Raw genomic sequence first — 20922 nt, 5'->3', positions numbered from 1 at the left:
ATTGTTCTACGCCGTGGTCCTGTCACCCTGATACCTTGGCTGGTCCCTATCCGGGAACCCTAGTTCTCGTCCATCCAAGGCAGGGCTTCTGGCGTCCATCTGTTTTTGTTTCAGCCGTCACTTCCTCAGGGGAGGGTCCCTCCAACACTAAAACCCTTGATAAGGGTAAGGCTAAAGTGGCTGACTGGTCATCCTAATCACCTTCGGAGTCCCCTCCTTTGCCTGTTTCTCTTGAAGTGGAGGACATGCAGCTTGCGATTTCTCTGTCCTTGGCTGATCTGGCAATGCAATCTCAAACTCGGCATGATTTTGTTCAGGACACGGTGGCATCTCAATTTATGAGTGTGGACCCTTTTCTTCAATTGGGCCCTAACCAAGACCCACTTACTCTCCAAGCCATCCTGGCCCATCATGAGGTCCTCTTAGACCCAACAATTTTATTACCTAACCCACCTGACCCACTCCCTATCCCCCCATCCCAACCTTATCTTGACCCTTTTCTTCTTCAGCCAAAATTACTCTATCCCACTCACATCCCCACATACGACTCTCCCCAACCCTTCCTTCCCATTATCCCAAATGTACTATCGGCTTTACCTACAGTGGATCCGCCTTCAATTCCTCCTCTGGGATCCTTGGCTCTTCTAGCCACCCAATTCCAACATCTTCAGGTGAGGAAAAGGTTACAGGAGGCTTTACAGGAAAATTCAAGGCAACTGAAAAGGCACCGGACAATGCTCCCACATTTGGAGGTTTCTATTCCCCCTGTTCCGCGGTCTCAAGCAGCACCTAAACCTCGGCGGGGCAGTCTCCCATTGGCTAAAGGTCGCCGTGGTCATCCCAAGAACCTTCCGGTTTCTCAAATTGTAGCCACAATTGAAGTAACACCTACTTTAGCAACTTTGGTGGGTACCACTCTTGACTTCGTTTCTTCAACTGATATGGAAATATCTTCTTTGGTCCAATCTGCTATTTCTATGGTATCAATTAATTCGAAGACTTCATCCTTTGGTAATCTCAATCCGTCCTCTGTCTCCTCTGGTAGCAAGGGCAATGGCATAGGTAGCTGGCTAGGTGCAGCTACGGGTTCCGAATGAGGCTCATCTCTTGGAACTATCAAGGTTTGGGGTCCTCCTTGACAGCGAAGGCTCTTCGCAGGCTATGGCGAAAGTATGACCGTGAGATTATCTTCCTTATGGAAACTCATCAACAAGAAAAGATAGTCTCGTTTTGGCAGACTCAACTTAAGTATGATAACTATGTAGTAGTTGATCCTGTAAATACTAGTTCTGGCGGCTTGGCCATTTTGTGGAAATCTTATGTTCAGGTGTCTGTTATACATAGTACCCCTAATGTCATCGACACTGAGGTGTATTTTGTAAATGAGGACTTCCATTGTAAAATATCTTGGGTGTATGGCAACCCTACTGAAAGTTTGAAGCAGTTGTTTTGGTGTTATATGTGTCGTTACTTCTCAGTTCAAAGTTTACCTTGGATTTGTTTGGGGGATTTCAATGATGTTCTTTGGCCAGATGAAAAATGGGGTGGTTGTCCCCCTCACAAATGGAGAAAGGATCTTTTTCACAACTTTCTCAATCACACAGGTCTTCGTGATCTGCATTTTCAGGGCCCTTGTTTTACTTGGTTTCATTTCCAACATGATCAGTTGGTAATGAAAGAACGATTGGACCGTTGTTTAGGAAATGATGAGATGTGTGCTGCTTTACCCTATTCCCAAGTTTTTAACTTGACTATTGTAGGATCTGATCATCGTCCTCTGCTCTTTGATTCTCATCCAAAGGAGACTCACTCTCCCAAACTCTTTCGATTTGAACATATATGGACTTCAGCAGCTTCTTGTGAACATATAATTTCTCAGGCATGGCTCTCTGCACCATTAAATCTATCTATGCCTATTTGGGTTGCCAATCTAAAAGCTTGTCAAAAGTCCTTATCTACATGGTGCCAGAAGACTTTTCCTAATTCTCATAAGCAAATTGATCAATTGCTTACATAGCTCAACCATTTGCACAACAGTCCTGTTCCAGATGCTGCCCCTCAAATAAGACTCATTACAAAGAACATTGAAGAGTTATGGCTATTGGAAGAGAAGTTTTGGCATCAGCGATCCCAGATCTCTTGGTTAAAACTTGGAGATAATAATACCAGGTTCTTTCATCAATCTGCCACTAAGCGTCGACAACGAAATCACATTCTTCATCTTCGAAGTGCCAATGGCTTGTGGATGGACTCAGATATATCCATTGCTGATACTTTTCTATCCTTCTATAAACAACTTTTCACCACAGCAGGACCACGAAATTTATCTGATATTCTTCTCCTTGTTGACCCAGTGGTTACTGCTTTAATGAATCAATCTTTGTTAGCTGATGTTAGTTTGGAAGAGGTTAAACAAGCTATCTTTGGTTTGGGATCCCTCAAGGCACCTGGCCCAGACAGTTTTCCCGGTCTTTTTTATCAGACTTATTAGACTATTGTTAATAAGGTCATCCATCAAGCTACGGCTTCCTTTTTCCAAACTGTAACCTTTTATCAGAGCTTAACAAGACTCATTTGGTACTACTTCCGAAGGTCCCTCATCCTGAGCATGCTTTCCAGTTTCGGCCAATTGGACTATGTAACTTTTCCTATAAAATCTTGTCAAAAGTTATGGCTAATCGCTTGAAGCCCTTCATGCCTGAGTTAATTTCTGAAAACCAAGTAGCTTTTGTGGTTGGCAGGTAAAATCAGGATAATGTGGTGGTAGCTCATGAAATGTTCCATCATCTCAAGCTCCTACGTCATATGGGATTGGGAGCTTTTGGATTGAAACTTGATATTTCTAAAGCCTATGATTCTGTTGAGTGGGACTTTCTTCATGCTGTGCTTCTCAAGGTGGGTTTCCATGTTCATTGGGTTATGCTTATAATGAACTATGTCAGATCAGTGACACTTTCAATTTTGGTTAATGGTAAACCTTCTGCCTTCTTTGCTCCTACTCGTGGTTTACGACAAGGAGATCCCTTATCTTCGTACCTCTTTCTTTTTGTCAGTGATGTTTTATCAACAATGGTCTCCAAAGCTTGTGCTATTCATTGGCTTACTCCTCTGCAAATCACACCGTCTACACCCAAGATTAGCCATCTCTTATTTGCGGATGATTCGCTGTTCTTCTTTGATGCTACACAAGTTAATGCTTCTCATCTTCTGTTTCTGCTTCAGTCTTATGGTACTGCATTAGGTCAACAAATCAATTACTCCAAGTCAACATTGCTTTTCAGCCCCAACACGGATGTCAATTTGATTACTCATATTTCTGGTATTATTGGAGTTTCTTCTGTCTCTAATCCAGGCAAATACTTGGGTCTCCCCACTATTTGGGGTAGATCCAAAGTCTCTACTTTAGCTTATGTCAGAGACTCTAATAATCGTAAGCTTCAGGGTTGGAACAATAGCTCCTTAACACAAGCTGGAAAGGAGATTTTGATTAAGTCAATAGCTATGGCAATTCCAGCTTATCACATGATGTGTTTTCGGTTTCCCAAAACACTTTGCCATCAGATTGATTCTCTTATTGCACGATTTTGGTGGGGAAATAATGGAGACTCGGGTATTCATTAGATGAGTTGGTCAAGTTTAGTGTTGTCCAAAGCTAAAGGTGGGATGGGCTTCTGTGACCTCCAAGATTTCAATCAGGCACTTTTGGTTAAATAAGGCTGGCGTATCCTAACAAATCCTTCAGCACTTTGGGTTCATATTCTTAAGGCACGGTACTTTCCTCTGGATACTTTCTTCACTGCTCGAAAAGGATCTTCAGCTTCTTGGCTATGGTCAAGTCTTCTTCATGGAAGGGACCTTCTCACTAGCAATGTTGCTTGGCAAATTGGAAATGGCCTTCATGTTCCAGTTTGGCATTCTAATTGGATTCCTCATCTCCCTGGTATGCATCTGATCCCCCATATACCAGTTGATGTTCAACTTCATGTTGACTCTTTAATTAACTGGAATTCTCTCACTTGGGATCTTACTGCTATTGAAGCCTCTATCACTGACTCTCAATTACAGGCTATTCCTTTAGTCTCGCCTAATCGACCTAACCGATTAATCTGGCCTTTGGAGAAAATAGGTTCTTATACAGTTCGTTCTGGTTATCATGCTGCCCATTCTCTTACTTCTGTCCATCCTATGCCCTACCCTCATTCCTCTTTTTCTATCAACCCTCTTCTTTGGAAACAGGTTTGGGCACTTAAAACTCTTCCAAAAATTAAAACTTTTCTTTGGAGAGCTGTTTCTAATTTTGTTGCTACTAAAGCTAATTTGTTTGGTAGAAAACTGGCTAGGGATCCCTTATGTCCTCTTTGTCATCTTTTTCCAGAAACAATTGAGCATATACTGTTGGCCTGCCCTTGGTCTCTAAAGACTTGGTTTATCCATCCACTTGGTTACCACCCTCCTCTCCAATAGCTCACCACTTTGGATAAATGGTTTACCCATTTACATCTTCCTCTCTCAACCACTTCTTCTTTTCGAAGCACTGTTTATACTCATATCAGTTTTCTTCTTTGGAACATTTGGAAACATCGATGTCACTGTGTTTTTAATGATGTTCAACCTAATCCTTTCTTAGTGGCCTCTCTTTCTTTCACTGCATCTTCAGAGTTTTTGGATCAGTTTATGGATCCTTTTCTTCAAATGGACAATCAGTTAGTGTCTTTGCATCCCCCTCCCAAACCAAAATGGTCCCCTCCTTTGCCTTCCCAGATAAAAATAAATACTGAGGCTTCATAAACTTTGGAAGGAACAGGACTAGCTGTTGTGGCTAGGAACTCTTCTGGTTCACTTGTATCTGGGAAGGCTTTATTTACCCATGCTTCTTCGTCTTTGGTTGTAGAAGCATTGGCAGTCAGATTGGGTGTCCAGTTAGCCCTGTCCATACCATCTACTCATTTTCTGTTTGAGATTGATTCTCTCTAACTTGTTAAGCTCCTCACCCATTCCACCACATCCACAGATTGGGCTATATTGCCTCTTGTGGATCATATCAAAGCTTTAATAGTTGATCTTGGTTCTTTTAGCTGGGGTTAGACCAGCAGAATAGCTAATCAGGCAGCAGACCACATCGCCTTGTTAGCTTGCAAGAGGCAGTGTGCAGCTGATTGGGTTCGGTTTCCACCTTCCTCCTTTGCTCATATTCTCTTGTATGATACAGAACATGCTCCAACTTAGTTTATTTCGTGTTAGCTCCCCTGTTCCCTGCTTGTTTTGGGCAGGGGTTTAGCTCTGCTTTGTTTTTGTTTTGTTCTTGGTTCCCAATTTTAATGCATTTATTTCTGTTCAAAAAAAAAATGATCAGGAGTCCTAGCTATGAAATTTGACGAATTGATTGGAAAGTTCTGCCATGACATAAGGTATAGTACCTCAAAATTGTTACTACATCTGGGCCCTCTATTTTACACTGCTAAAATGGACGGATGCGCATATGCACCCGCATATGTGCGTCCGCCGCATGTAATCGCATGGTAACCTGCTATAGCAGGTTTCAACAATGCGATTTCAAAGTTTTGAAATCAAACCTTGAAACCGTTCCAAGCTGAGAAGCTGCAAATGATTTACAGGCCAATAGTGGCTTTACATAACGAATAAATGCAATCTCTTGATCTAAGGGCCTCATGTGGACTCAGAATTCAATCTTGGTTCCTTGGCGGCCGAGACATTAGAGGCAGATGGTAGAGACCGAGGGGCTGAAAGAGCCCCAAGAGTAACGCACAGAGTAGCCCATCGGAAAAATTTGAGGAAGAAATGGAAGTTATAGAACTTTCTAACTCAGAAGCACCGGCCTAAACCCTATACCAAGCATTTCAACAGCAGGTTGTATTGGATGTATACTCCTTGGAACACCAGGTCATCGTTTTAAGAATTGTCTGGTACTAGTCGAAGCAATAACATGAGATTTCGCTGAAAAGCCTAGTGTATGGTTAGGAATAGGCAGGTAGATATGTTAAACAACATGAGATTTCGCTCCAACCCCAAGCTCTCTGATATTGTTGAGATTGTTGTTCGTGAATTGATTGAATGACTTATGTTGTTGGAGACACTAGAAGAGAGGGGATGGACTAGTGCTCTCGATCAGTGGCACCAGAAGAGAGGGGATGAACTGGTGACTGAGATTGTTATAGGGCCAAATGCGTGTGGTCTCGTGCATGACCGGTTGGTTGAGAGGCAGCAACTCAAATGAGGTAGCTAAATTCAAGGAGGCCTTGATTTCTCAACTCTCACTCTTCTTCAATCAAGAAAGAACAAAGTTGGTTCTGGGCTCTGTCTTCCCGTTGGGCCACATTGTGGGCTTTGCAAAATATCCTATCAACTCTGCCTCCCAAAACTTTGATGCGAGAAAGGTATTGCAAACCGATAAAGGAATTTTTATTTCACAGTTGAAATATGCAAGAGAACATCTCAGAGGTATTGCAAAATATTGTGGGCTTTGCAAAATATCCTATCAACTCTGCCTCCCAAAACTTTGATGCGAGAAAGGTATTGCAAACCGATAAAGAAATTTTTATTTCACAGTTGAAATATGCAAGAGAACATCTCAGAGGTTCAAGATGGAGCTTTGCAACCCAACTCCTATCACTTTTGTTTTCCAGTTTTGAATCATGACTTTATATTTGTCAAGTGATCATTTTGTGTGTCATATTTCTGTCAAAATATTTGTCCTTGAAGTGATCATTTTGTGTTTCATATTTCTGTCAAATCAGTTGAATCCATCTAACAATACGAAATCTTTCCCAAATAAAACAACCCGAAATTATATCAATTCTAAGTATTCTATGTGCACACGATTGTCTATATTGAGATTTGGGGCTATTCATATGTCTACATCTGTTTTTTTCACGTCAACCTGCTAACCTGTACTCGTTCAATGAGGGGAAGATTATGACATTTAATGATAATTATCGCAATTAAGTTAGATAATTATCATTAATTCTTATTGAGATTTCGCATAATAAATAGCATCAATCAATAGCATCATATACCAAACATATGAGCAAATGCAATATTTCATATTTATAACTATATTAGCTAGAAAATCACGGAGAATGAAGCTGCAAATAGTAATAAATTATGGGCTCTTCTTCCGCCATTAAGACCGAAATTCAATTGTAATTTATTTCCTAAATATTATGTATGTAAAAAATGTTAGCAACCTTCCCCTCTAACATTTTCCTTTCTACCTTCCTCACTTATCTTGTGCCATGTGGTAAAATTTATGATGACAATCTATGTATTTACTACATTGAAAAAAGGATTAAATACTTGTTACTCCTCATACTTTTCCCTGAAAAACAGTTTAGTCCCTTGCTTTTTAAATTAAACTGAATAGTCATTATTCTCTCAAATTCTCATATAACAAGTCCAAAATGATTCGAAATGACTATTATGCCCCTAATTTTCTATTTTTATTATTATTTTTATTTTTTTCTCTATTTTTTAAATTTTTCTCCCCTTTTTTTTTTTTATATTTTCTCTCTCCCTCCCTCTCTCCCTCTCTCCTAGCCGCATAGTCTCTCTCTCTCCCTCGACCTCTCTTCTTCTTCTTCTTCTTCTCTTCCTCTGCAACCACCGGAGAACCTCGACCTCTCTTCTTCTACTCTTCTTCTCTTCCTCTCTTCTTCTTCTCTTCCTCTACCATCACCGGAGACCACCACTTCCAGCCACCATCTCACCAAAAACCTAACCTCTCCCTTTCTCTCTTCTTCTTCCCTTTGCAACCACCGGAGAACACCATCTGCGGCCACCATTTCATCACCATCCAAAATTAAACAACACAATTAGGGATTCAATTTCTCGTCAACCCAGAAGCTCCAATCAAAGGAAAAAATGAAGATTACCTAATAGAGGCGGTCTGAAGCTCCAGCAGCCATGAGCGGCGGAGCTATCTTCTCCCACGCACCAGCGGCGGCGCGTGAAGCACGTGCGGCGGCTTTGGTCAGAATCGGAGGTCGGGAGTTTGGGGTTTCGAAAGATAGTGCAGCTCCGACTTCGTTTATGGAGGTGTTGAAGCTCGATTCGAGCTGGAGACTAGAAATCGAAGGCATGCAGAGCCGAGAGCTCCGGTGATTCTCGAACGGCGTTATCAGGCGTCGGCGGGCAGAGGGGTTTCTGGGTTTTGCTCTCTAAGGCTTGCTGAGTCTGACGGTGGTGTCGATATGGCGAGGTGATGGTCAGAAATCAATGGAGGTAGAGAGGCGGTAGCGTCGCAGCCTTGGGTGGTCGCGGGTGGAGGCCGGAGGCAGTGCATGTCGATGGTGAGGCTTGGGCTTGGGTTGAATTTGGGTGCTGGATCGATTGGAGGTAGCGGCGTGATGAAATGGTGGCCGGAGATGGTGTTCTCCAGTGGTTGCAGAGGAAGAGAAGAAGAAGAGAGGTCGAGGGAGAGGGAGAGACTGTGCAGCCAGGAGAGAGGGAGAGAGGGAGGGAGAGAGAAAATATAAAAAAAGGGGAGAAAAATTAAAAAAATAGAGAAAACAATAAAAATAATAATAAAAATAGAAAATTAGGGGCATAATAGTCATTTCGGATCATTTTGGACTTGTTATATGAGAATTTGAGAGAATAAGGACTATTCAGTTTAATTTAAAAAAGCTATGGACCAAACTGTTTTTTAGAGAAAAGTATGAGGAGTAACAAGTATTTAATCCTTGAAAAAACAACTAAATTTTACCTTTATTTATGTTCGACCTTATTAAATGCTCTCTATTAATATGGAAAAAAAAATATCTTGACTCTTTTGTTTTTCTAACATTTTTTTTTTCATTTCTTATATTTCCTAAGTTTTTTAATGAAAACTTTTCTTTCATTTATTTGGTCATGTTCCATAATACTGAGTCTTTATTGACATTTTTTTATATAAAACCCACAAAAAAAATGGTAAAGCTCACTGACAAAGCAGTTGCAAATGTTTTTTTTTTCCTTCTCGTTAGAACACATGTTAGATTAGATGATTATATAAATTTTCTCTCTGTTTTTTTTAACATTCTCTTTGATATATATATATATATATATATATATATATATATATATAAGTAAAGCAAACGTTTGGCCATTTTTTTGGTTTCAATTCTGTTTTTTTTTTTTTTTGGAAAAAATTTGAAGTATGTTCTTAAATATATATATATATATATATATATATATATATGTACGTATTTACGTATATGTAAATACGTACATAAGCCCATAAGAGTAATATAAATTGCAAATAAAAAGGGTTCACAAAAGAAAAAAATTGAGAAACTAAAATTAATTACTTAATTAAATGCATGTGAAATTAAATAAGGGTAAAGAGGGGAAGTGAAAACTTGTCTTTTAGTTGTATTAATTATTTGAATTTTTTAGATAGTGGAATACACATGGCATGCAATGAATGGGGAAGGTAGAAACGGAAATGTTGGAGGGAGAGGTTACTAGCATTCCTCTATATATGTAATAATCCCTCTAGCTTAGTATGAAAGGTCCTAACCAACAGCTAAATTCAATACATCATCAACTTTTTTGCAATATATTTTCTCTCTAGCATACTTGAATTTTAACGCTTTCTTTACCTTCCGCACTTTATCTACCCTGCAAGTTACTCTTCAGCCCCTTTAAATTTCATGAAATTTATATCTTTGCATTTAGTTTTTAACAAATTACATATAAGTTGTTGACAAAAGATGACTGAACAAATATATCCATTAAAGATTGAATTAAACATATAAGCAGGGGAGGAACCAGGATTCAACAATAAGGGGGTCCAAAATATAATGGATAAATAATGATATCATTTCATGGACTAATCTACAAGGAAAGATAATCACAGCAATAAAAGACAAAGAAGAAAATAATAATTACTTGTAATTACATTTCCATACTTAGAGTTTTCTTTATATTCCATGAGTTTCTTTCCTATCTTCGTACATGATTATATATAATCAATGCAAAGTTTGACAACTTGAAAGGGGTCTGGACCCCCTTAGACCCAAACGTAGTTTCGCGCTGCATATAAGGACTAAATCTTACAAATAAGGATCCACTACAAGAAATTTAGGTATATGCAACGGGTTTATATGCAAGGTGTCAAAATTCCTTGCAATTGGTTGACTTATACAAAGAATTTTGTGAATCCTTGCATCTGGCTCTTTGAGTTTGCAAGGAATGCAACAATTCCTTATACTTGGTCTTCTCAAATCTAAAAAATGGTAAATTCCTTGTATATAGATTTAGAATCCTTGCAATTATTACCAGGCGGGATGTTTTAGCGCCCTCCAAAATCACAATTGCAACGATTTAAGTCGCTTCCTTGTTTTTATTCGTGGACTCCTGTCGGGCCCTTTATCACTTGATTGACTCTAGTTAGAAAAAGAAGAAACAAAAGCTCTCTATGGTCCTTCTAGATCTATGAAGAATACACCCAAAACACCAAAACCCCAAATCCAACTGTGTGGCGAATCTGGAACTCATGAACACTCGCACTCCAACTCAACCCCAAAAGTCAACAACCCCAGGTTCTCCATCTCTCCTGTCGTCATTGCTACCCATCTCTGCTTTCTCGCTCGCTCCCACTCACTCAATTAGTTGGGTCTTCTTTATCGCTCGCACTAGCTCGCAAGGTTCTCTCTTGATTTCTGGATATAATTTGGTTTGTTTTCAATTTAGTTTCAAGACTGGGCTTTTTATTTAGGCATTGTCCTCTCTCTCGACCTCTCAATTTTGTTAAAACTTCAATTTTGTTGGGTTGTATGTTTAACTGCTCTATTGTTTGTTTTGGATTTTTTTTTTTTTTTTTGCATTTTTGGTTGGTTGTAGGTTGAATTGTTCTGGTGATGCCGATTGAAATTACTCATGAATGTGTATTCGAGGTATTGTAGCATTTCTAGATCCCCCTATTTAAGATATTCAGAATGTTAATAGTTATGATTTCTTTGAATCTATTAATTTTGTAGCGTATACCACGTGCGTTTGGGAAGAACTTCAATGGTTGTGTACCAGGAATGTGTGGCCTTAGAGGCCCTTGTGGAAACCTGTGGGCTGTGAATTTAAAAGAGATCGAGGGTTGCGTGGTTTTCCATAATGATTAGCAGAGTTTTGCAAAGCTTCATTTTCTGGAAGTTGGGGATTTCTTGACTTTAACTAAAGATGGTGGATCAATTTTTGATGTCAAAATTTATGGTAAAAGCTACTGCAAGAAGAATGCTGAAGCACCAAGAGCAGGATTGGCAATGTTGTGGACGGAACAATTAGTAAGTTATACTATTTATTATTTCATTTCTCTACAGCTTATAGAAGTTTGGTGTGTGCCATCTTGTAACAACTTGATTTTGCTGTTGTATTTGGCATTATACAGACAACCAAGTCATTTTAGGAAAGAGACCTGCACTTGATCTTGTTGAAGAAACATCTATTCAATCCGGATAATCCATTTTTTACTACTATTTTTTCAAGGTATGCTTGATATGACCTGGTGAGTACTTACTTTGTCGCCATATTCTTAAGCCAATGTCAACTGCTTTATCTCTAAGAAGCTTTTCCCTGTTTTAATTGCAGAGAATTCAGACCAGAGTAGTCATAGTTGCAGGTCTTATGAGCAATGAAACTATAATGCTTCAAGATCCAGCTGGGAGGCCATGGTCTATTAAACTCAAAGAAACGACAGGGGTCGATTTGCGTATGGAAGGCTGGTGTAATGGTGGTGCTGAGAAGAACCAAGCTAGGAAGAAGAAAAAGAGTGTATGGAGCTTGAAGAAAGACCATCCTTTTTCAAGGTCCTTGTTGGTGACTTCACCCAGCAACTGGTAACGTATATTAAACTTACTTCTTTTTCTTTTTCAAGGTTCTCTGCATAGCTCATCAATGAAATTCTGAGCTAAGTGATGCCAATCAAATTCCGTTTACTACTATTTGTTTCATGTTCTTTTGGGGAATCAAGTATTAAAAATTCCTACCACAGTCTGCAACCAAACAACAAGCCAAGAATTCCTAGTATGCAGGTATATTAATTAACCTTAATCTGCAATTGTTATGTGGAGTATACGTTGTATTGGATTTTTAACTTTTTTGGAGTGTGCCTCTGTATCCATACTCTGAAATCAAGTCACTTCTAGTGTAGGGTACTTTCAAGCTAACTTCTTGAAACTAGTTCAAACTGGTTGATAGCAACGCATCATCTGCAAAGGTACATAGCTGACTCAATTGTTCTGCCATCTTAAAAGATCGTGTTGAATAAAAAGTAGTACCATAAAGCATTTTATGCACCTGTTCTGTTTGAGGATTAAAGAATAAAAGAGTGACTCTCCAACACAAATATGGTTAGTTCTGTAATTGGTTTAATTATAATTGGATATTGGATAAAATTTCAGTGATGTCCTAGTCTTATTTACATATACATTGAGTAATGGTTACTTACTGTCCACTATTTGCAATTTCTTTTGCAAGTGAACTGGGAGTTTTGTTCCTAACTGTTTCTTTATTTGCAGGATGATGCGATCAGGAATTTGTTTAGTGCAAAAACAATACATGAGTACAGTGCCCAAAGTTTATTGACCTTCTTGGTATTGCCTTTATTTACTTAGCTCAACGATTCCCTTTGTTGTATATATACTGCTGAATTGCTGATACACCAACATGCTTGTGCAATTTGTAACCTAATTAGATGGTGTTGGTTGACCAGGCTTTCTATTTTGCATATATTATTTCACTTGGGTAGTTCTGTTCCTTAAAGAGTGTGTCGTAGCTGTTCCTTATCTGTTCTTTGATTTTAAAATTCAAGTATACTTCCTAGGCATTCCTTTGTCTAATCTTATGCCTTCAATAAAATGTATTCGGGTCCTCAAAGTTTGCTGGACATTTTTTCCCCTGATTTTATTTTTATATAACCTTTTCTCCCTAACTGAATGCCGGTTATGTTTTACACATTAGCAGTTGTGACATTTGGTACTGCTGTTCCAGCTGGTCAATTTGTTCCTGGAATAATGATAGGATCAACATATGGACGTCTTGTAGGCATGTTTGTTGTTAGCTTCTACAAGAAGCTCAACATTGAAGAGGGAACGTAAGTCTCTTTTACTCATAATATTAGTTTAGTCAAATGCACTTTACTTGCAGACCTTTTCCCTTTAGATCTACATTTGCTATACATGCAAATTATTAATTGACTTGCTCCTGTGCTAGATATGCACTACTTGGAGCAGCTTCTTTTCTTGGAGGTTCAATGCGAAGTCTCTATGTGTCATTATGGTTGAAATCACAAATAATCTGAAATTGTTGCCTCTTATCATGCTTGTTCTTCTTATTTCAAAGGTACATCTTTTGGAATTTTTACTTATGGTTATTTTGATAAGATAGTGTAGAAAATTACTTATAAATTATACCTTTTTAGGCTGTTGGAGATGAATTCAACGAAGGCCTGTATGAAGAACAGTCGCGGTTAAAGAACATTCCACAGTTAGAATCAAAACCCAAATATCAAATGAGGAAGATGACAGCAAAGGAGGCTTGTGGAAAAAGGGTGAACTTCTTTTCAATTTGATCTTTCTATATGATTGCAGACTATGGGCTTGTTCTCGCTTTACTAATATTATAGAAGGGCTTTCTTGTTTGTGTAGTGAATATGTAGCTATAGTATCCTCTAATTTTTTTATATTTTATTTTATAAATTTTTTACCAGCAATAACTTCTCATACGCAGACATTAGAATTGAGCCATATTTGCAAGTACTATAGTTCACCTGTCAGGAATTTTGTACTATACATTCAAATTCCAACACATCTACGCCGAGTATGAACAACCTTAAACCCCAATAATTATAGCCAAATTATTTGAACAAAGCTTTTTGGCAAAAGGATTTTTCCTTTTCTTTTTCTGACATATATGACTTTATTGAATAATTGGGGATTTAGGGGTTCTCAATATTTCAGCTTTTAACCCTCCTACTTTTTGCATTGGAAGAATTTTTCTATATGTCTGAGCACATTGTACTTGCAGTCCTTTGTAAAACAGTCATACTCATAATGCATCAACCTCGTTCTTATTTTTTTATTACTTAATCTTACTTTATTCCTTGCAAGCTCACGGTGTTCCATTGTCTTTTTGTGAAGGTGATTTCCTTCCCTCGTGTTGTTAAGGTTGCTGATTTGGTTTCTATTCTACGGAGCAACATCCACAATGGCTTCCCTGTATGTCATACTTAAGTTTTCTCCTCTTTGTCTTTGTTTGTGTGTCTTGCTCTTGTGATATAGAAATTCTGAAATTGTGTTTCCTGTTGTATTGTCTTGCAGGTGATTGATCATTCTAGAAACGGAGAAACATTTGTCATTGGACTACTGCTTCGTAGGTATGCTGTTTTCATTCTTCTACGAAAAAGCCTGATTTCATTTGTTAGGCAAAGAGTGCAAATGTTGACAATATTTTAACTTGGTTGCATTTGATTTGCGATGCAGTCACTTGTTGGTACTTCTGCAGTCGAAGGTAGATTTCCACAAGGATGTGAAGGTAGCAAATGTACCTCTTGATGACTACTGTGAAGCCGTGGTCAGAGATTTTTGATTTGGCAAAGCTTTTGGATCACCAAGTGTTCTATGGTTAAGTGAAATATTGCTAAATTGCAATTTTTGATGTACAAACAAACTAATTGTTTTTAATTCAAGGAATAAAAGAAAAGTCTGGAATGAAAATTGGTGTATTTTCTTTTATTCAGTTTTAATTTTAAATTTTTTTAAATTTTTTTTAAAACTAAATGCAAGGAATGATATGCAAGGAATTCTCCTTGTATATTAGTTAACCATAGTTAACCTTAGGTGTTCAATTCCTTGCATTTGAGATGAACAATTCCTTGCATTTGTGAACTCAAATGCAAGGAATTTTCAAGTCGTTGTATTTGCTCTTTTGCAAGGGCCACTTTGCAAGGACTCAAATGCAAGGAATATTCCTTGCATTTGAGTTAATGCAAGGAATTTCCAGCTTTTTACAAGGAAAAAATTCCTTGCAAAAGGCTATTTTTCTTGTAGTGGGACAATCTGCTCTCCACTTACCACATGTCATGAGTTAATTTACTTTTTATCCTTAACTACTTCTTTTGACTTCTAATCCCTTTATAATGACTAAATCTTACAAATAAAGACAATTTGCTCTCCACTTGTAACATACCATGAGTTAATTTACTTTTTTACCATTAACTACTTCTTTTGACTTCTAATCCCTTTATGTTACTTTTTTTTCTGAGAATAATCCCTTTATGTTTTTTTTTAAGAATAATTCATTTATGTTACAACAACACCATAAAAACTGTAATTAGAATCCAATCTCACCTGAACGGTGATACATAAAGCTGAAAGTCTGGATGGAGGGGGAGGGGCAGAAGAAGTACCTTAGTATCTCCAACGAAAGTCATGGGCGTCCCACCATACCCCACCCCATGAGAAGATATGGAGGCATCAATAGCACTTGATTCACCATTCTCTGCAAGTTGTGGAGCACTTACTTTGGCTTCTCAAGCTTGGAGACTTCCAAATTCAGGAAAAGGTAAATCTTTAACTCTATTAATTTGTTCCATTAAAGGCTTCAGTTGTACCTGCATCCAATTCATTTTATCAACTTCCGAAAGAATGACAGCAGTGGAATATACATGTTCACATGAGACATCAGCTTAAATGACAGTAGCAGCAAATAAAAACACAAAAAGCAAGTAATGATAATGCTAAGTAAACAATTATTAGCAGTAATAATCATTGCCAAGTTTAAGCCCAGAAAAATCATCATTTCTTACAAGCTGTAAGCAATGACCTACTTTATCAAGAGATGACAATAAAATATTGAAGGACTACTTAGAAGCACTACCATGAGCATAGGTATCACTTGCCATTAAAAGTATCATCAACAAGATGGTTAAAAGTCCCAACAAAGATACTGTAAACAAAACCATGCAGAACACCCTCAGCCAAGATGCATTTGGAACATTAACCCGGTTAAGTTAAACAAGTGAACACAAGCTCTAGCTTAGTTCTTACACAATTTTTTTTTTCTCACTACACTAGATTTCTTTCTTTTCTTTTTCCACGTTTGTTACCTCTCATTCTCTAATATCAATGTGACATTAATAGTCATGAAATAGCAACTAATACACTTTCCTTCCTCTGACATTATAGAAGGCACAGAACTACAGAAGAAGATAAGTTTCATACCTAAACAAAAGCACTTAATCAATGAAATATCTCACTGGTCTTACTTGCTAGTGATTCAAATTCATATAACTATGCAAGACTAGAATAATAGTAAGAATTAGAAAAATGATTAGTATGTAAGTCAAACTGAAACTACTTACCTCACCAGTACTATTGACCTCCTATTCTAAACATCCAGCCTAAAGTGGATGAACCCTAAAATCCACTTCCATTTGAGCAAAGTTCTCACTGCGGAACTAATCCTCTCTGAATCAATATATCAATTAACCAACTTAGAAGTTGCCAAATTTTTAGCAAGTAAGACTACATGTCCATACAGAATTATATCAATATATCAATTAGCAACATATAGACATGTTAAATCTCTTCACATTTGTTCTCAAATCTTTGAAAACTAAAGTAAAACACTGCTAAGACATTCTCCATCTTAAAGCCTGAACCTGGAATTTCCCAATCTTAGTTAAACTTAAACAAATACTTCAGACATTCTTTCAAAAGACCAGAGCATCCAAAGTTAACAATACTTGAGTTCTTGGTGTCCTAATCCTTAAACTGATGGAACGAACATTATATGATTTCACAATGAGATCTTTAGTCGAGTCATATATCATTGAAAAAATAACCCAATTGCTATGCAATCATAGAACAATACATAGTGAAGGCTTGGTCTAATTAATTAAAAGCAGCAAAATTGAAACAAACCCAAGAAAATAAAACTTCGAATCTAGCAACTTACGTCCAGTAAGGTAATGAAACTTAGCAATTGAACACAATAATAAGTCTAGGATCAGAAGGGAGATAATTAAATGAGTGAAAATTGAAGCAACCTACCAGCAATGTGTATAAATCGAGCTCTCTCCTTAGCTGCATGTTGAGCGAGCTCAGCCCAGTAGAGCCTTCAACCTTGGAGCTGAAAGAGGAGGAATTGAGAGAAATTGATTTTGACATATTGAAAATCAAGAAAGAGGAACTAGCTTTTCCTCACCAAAGTTCTTATGTAGAAGTTCACCAAAGTTCTTCCCGATCTGAAAAACAAAAACAAAAAACCCAAAAATCAGAATATGGAAATCCAAACATGGTAGAATGGGGTGAAGAGACCAAATCTAGGGAAGGAGAAAATGGAATTACCTTCGGGGTGATGTTGCTTAGAACCAAAACTTTTGAGCTTCTTCCTTTTTCGGTTTGCAGGTGAGAGGGAGATGAGAGAAGAAAAGGTCGGCTTCTAAGAGATAGACACAAATAAGAAGAGAGAGCCGAAATGGGCTCTTGCCAAGGTTCTGAAAAAACGCTAGGCGCTAGTCGGGCGGTAGCTCGAGGCCTAGCGCCTAGCGCCTAGGGGCCTAGGCGGGGACTAGGTGTTTTTTTTTTTTTACTTTTTTTTTTATACTAAATACAAATGGATTAAATTATTCACATAACTCTTGATATTTTTATTGGATAATGATATTCAAATACTAAAATCACTTAATAATTTGATTGAGTAATATATTCAAACACTAAAACCACTTTAAATTATTCACGTGCTCTTTATCTCAATTCCCAAACCTTATCATGTTAACGTGGCCAACCCACACACACAACCAAAAACTGCTCACTTCCTCTGTCTCTCTCTCTCTCTCAAACCACCTGCGAACAAACTCTCTCTCCCACTTCTTCTTCCCCAAACTCTATGTCTCTCTCTACACAGTACGCACTACCAAAAAATGGAGAAGAATGAAACCCAACTCTTCTTTTCCATCACCTTCACTAGGCGGCCGATTTTCAACCCAACGCCTAGCTTGATCGACTAGGCCAAAAGCGGAACGACATGGAGGCGCCTATGCGCTGCCTAGGCTGATTTTTAGAACCTTGGTTCTTGCATGGTTTGCGGAACTTTCTCCAAGAAGCGATCGGAGAACAAGATGACGACATGGGACTTGCCGAATCCTATCCGGAATTCGTAGAGCTGGGCATTCTGGAAGCGTACTTGCCGGAATCCAAACTGGAAAGCCTAACGCTCTGCAAATCCCACCTCTGCTTGACGGAAGGTACCTGCAAGATGTGGAAAGAATTAAAAGCTAGAATGAATTGTAGGGGAAATTGGAGAAGGTAAAAGAAGAGGAGGACGAAGATGGCTTCTATTCATTGTGTTGTATTTCTAATTGTTTGTGAGTAAAGGAGGATCGATCCCTCTTATCCCACTGTCGACTGAGTTTACCCACCACCACCATCATTGATTTTTTGGAAACGAGCTTGTTGATCGGACTGAAAAGCAGCGTGAGACTAATAAAAAAATTAGGGGAGGGAAATTTAACTTTTGGCCAAAAAAAGGGCGGGCTATGGAATTTAAGGCGTACTATTGATGCATGCTGTAAAAGACTAAACACACATGGCTTTTACTGCATGCAGGAGATGTGGGCCGTAATTATATTATGCATTTACGGTGCACAAGAGATGTGTGCTGTAATTGTATTATGACATTTACGGCGCACAATAGATGTGAGCTGTAAAAGACCAAACACGAATGACTTTTACAGCATGCAATATATGTGCGCCGTAAATGTATATACATTTACGGCATCATCAATTGTGTGCCATAAATGTATGTCATTTACGGCGTGCTTATTTGTGCGTCGTAAATTTTGTGCAGTAAAAGCCTACTTTTGTTGTGGTGAGCAGTATCAGAAGCAGGAGCTCTTCGTCAAACATTTTTTCTTCTTCTTTATGGCTGAACGTGTCCTTGGTTCAGTAGCAGCTTCATTTGCAGTAGCAAAAGTAGTAGTAGGAGCAGGAACAATAGCAGTAGCAGGAGCAGTAGCAGTAGTAGTAGCAGAAGCATGTATTGGCGTTAATGTAAACAAAGTTGTACCTTTAATGGCGTGCATATATTGCACGTCGTAAAAAATGTCATCAAAACGGATCATTCACAGCGTTTTTTTATTATACATCGTAAATAATACTCATTCACGGCGCACATTTAATACACGCAGTAAATCTCGTGTCGTAAATGATTACTTTTCTTGTAGTGGCAAGAGCAGTAGCAGTAATAATTAGATCTCTCAATCCATGAATGAATTTTTTTTAATTTTTTTTTTTTTTATAGAAGTGAAATAAGGGCTAACTCCTCGCCCTCATTCGAAATTTTATTAAGAATAATAAAAAGCACAGAGAAATGGGGGACTAGGCCTAAACCATTTCCGCAATGCACAAACCAAAACCAGAATGTGCTAATACAAGGACCAACTAAATTTAACAGACAAACTAAAAATAGAACAAATGAAAAAAGCCTAACGAAACCGATAAACATTTGCTGAAGACAAATCCTGGCCATACGGGCCAGCGAGGAAGGCAGGCAAAGCATCCCACCAACTAGATCCAACTTTAATAGCACCATAGTTTGCTAGAAAATCGCATTATTCCCACAGAAAGATTACCAAACCAATAGCAAGATTACCCTTTTGCACCTACACACAGTAGCATAAGTTCATAAGATCATCTTGTCCATAGAAAATTGCATTAGGTACTGCATGTGGTATCCAAGAGCTGAATAATAGTCTTTAGTTTGTCAAATGAAGTAGCAATGGGATATTGGGTGCAGACATGCACAATGATACCTAAAAACGTATAAAACTCGGTTCACCAAACAATAACTAGTCACGTACCTAAGTTGCAAAACTGAATCAACAAGAGAAAGGCACACACAATAGAATCACTTCTGCCCCTAAAATAGAACAAAAACTAACTCACCTATAGTTACATGTATACTCTATTACATACGAATACCAGCAGGTAAGTAGGCACATTTATCCCAATTTACCCTATCAATCTCAAAAATAAAAAATCAGGAGTAGGAGCAGTAGCAGGAGGATATGAAAATAGCACAAGTTCATAACTGAATTATGTATTTATGAACAAATCAAAATAGCATTGAAAATGGTAGATTGTTTAATTAGTTCACGAAGGATATGATGGTAGCCCAAAATTGAACCAAGGAAGAAAAGAATTTTAATTGTCAAAGCCTGAAATGGATAAAGAATTACAACACAATGGAGATACAAGAAAACCATCAAAACCTCTGCATCAGAAAAGTCCCCATTGGGGTTGAAGACAATCATAAATTGAAAAAGACTCAAAATTTGGATTAATTCTGAATGAAGCTTGCAATTTTTGCATAAGTACTTAGAGATGGAAATTGAAAATCAAAGTAAATAAAAAATTAAGAGAGAACACAAGAAAGTAAAGAGCAATTCAAAGCATCATAGAGATTCCCATTAGAACAAGTCATCAATCTCCGTGGAGTGCAAATGTCCCTTTTCTCATCACTTGCAATCCAAAAACACCAACAATCAAAGAGAAAAATCAAAGCCCGGATCTGAGCAAAAAATAAAAGAGACCAAAATGTGTAGAATAGAAAGATCCAAAAGCCTATTGCCTGAGATTTGAAGTTTTTTTTATAGAAGTTAATCTACGAAGTATATTTAACACCATCACAGGCATCGACAAATCTAAAAGAGAAAACAAATAGAATGAGGAAACAAATCGGCAAAGTCAGACTAGGTTAGTGGCAATGCCTGTAAATTGTGATGAAACTTGAGCATTTTGGTCATTTTCCATTAAAATTAGGAGTCATGCTTGCAACATTTGACTTTTAGGTTTGAGCTCATATCCTTATTTATATAAATCTTTTTTAAAGTGGGTTTTCTGTATTTACATCTTTAGTCCTGTGTTACTA

The 20922-nt window shown here is 37.9% G+C and overlaps 1 protein-coding gene, 1 long non-coding RNA gene and 2 other non-coding genes across 16 annotated transcripts; 1 reads left to right on the top strand and 3 right to left on the bottom strand.

Annotated features, from left to right (window-relative positions):
• Positions 1 to 10349: 10349 nt before the first annotated feature.
• LOC112181450 (chloride channel protein CLC-d-like) lies at positions 10350 to 14705 on the top strand. Of its 13 annotated transcripts, none has more exons than XR_005805114.1 (14): positions 10351 to 10646; positions 10843 to 10895; positions 10980 to 11276; positions 11381 to 11478; positions 11581 to 11828; positions 11963 to 12023; positions 12143 to 12208; positions 12510 to 12584; positions 12955 to 13084; positions 13204 to 13332; positions 13412 to 13540; positions 14130 to 14207; positions 14310 to 14365; positions 14472 to 14705. XR_005805114.1 is itself a non-coding variant. In XM_040513075.1 (9 exons), exons 5-9 carry the CDS (start codon positions 13267 to 13269, stop codon positions 14575 to 14577), a joined length of 435 nt encoding a protein of 144 aa, XP_040369009.1. In that variant the 5' UTR covers positions 11556 to 12023; positions 12143 to 12208; positions 12510 to 12584; positions 12955 to 13084; positions 13204 to 13266; the 3' UTR covers positions 14578 to 14705. The 13 variants fall into 13 exon arrangements, 4 of the variants coding, with proteins under 4 accessions (XP_040369009.1, XP_040369010.1, XP_040369011.1 ...); XR_005805115.1 differs by having other exon boundaries at positions 12138 to 12208; XR_005805119.1 differs by having other exon boundaries at positions 10350 to 10646; positions 11026 to 11276; positions 11581 to 12023.
• A 2332-nt stretch (positions 14706 to 17037) lies between these two features.
• Positions 17038 to 17434, bottom strand: LOC121051921. Its single transcript, XR_005807466.1, has 3 exons — positions 17340 to 17434; positions 17197 to 17236; positions 17038 to 17121 (listed from the first exon to the last, which is right to left on the bottom strand). It is a non-coding gene; the product is annotated as an uncharacterized LOC121051921 (long non-coding RNA).
• A 3006-nt stretch (positions 17435 to 20440) lies between these two features.
• On the bottom strand, positions 20441 to 20520 carry LOC112183193. Its single transcript, XR_002929783.1, has one exon. It is a non-coding gene; the product is annotated as a small nucleolar RNA R44/J54/Z268 family (small nucleolar RNA).
• Positions 20521 to 20615: 95 nt separating this feature from the next.
• Positions 20616 to 20690, bottom strand: LOC112183192. The gene has a single exon (XR_002929782.1). It is a non-coding gene; the product is annotated as a small nucleolar RNA Z267 (small nucleolar RNA).
• Between the last annotated feature and the right edge of the window lie 232 nt (positions 20691 to 20922).

Source organism: Rosa chinensis, chromosome 1 (genome assembly GCF_002994745.2).
Source record: "Rosa chinensis cultivar Old Blush chromosome 1, RchiOBHm-V2, whole genome shotgun sequence".
NCBI lineage: Eukaryota > Viridiplantae > Streptophyta > Magnoliopsida > Rosales > Rosaceae > Rosa > Rosa chinensis.
Note: the sequence above shows the minus strand (reverse complement) of the source record. Positions and strands in the feature narration are given on the sequence as shown.

Excerpts from the sequence above, each read along its gene's own strand:
- LOC112181450 (XM_040513075.1), top strand. The coding sequence starts at position 13,267 with ATGGTTGAAATCACAAATAATCTGAAATTGTTGCCTCTTATCATGCTT. Across the intron at positions 13,333-13,411 it reads TTGTTCTTCTTATTTCAAAG|GCTGTTGGAGATGAATTCAA; the intron begins GTACATCTTTTG and ends ATACCTTTTTAG. Across the intron at positions 14,208-14,309 it reads ACATCCACAATGGCTTCCCT|GTGATTGATCATTCTAGAAA; the intron begins GTATGTCATACT and ends ATTGTCTTGCAG.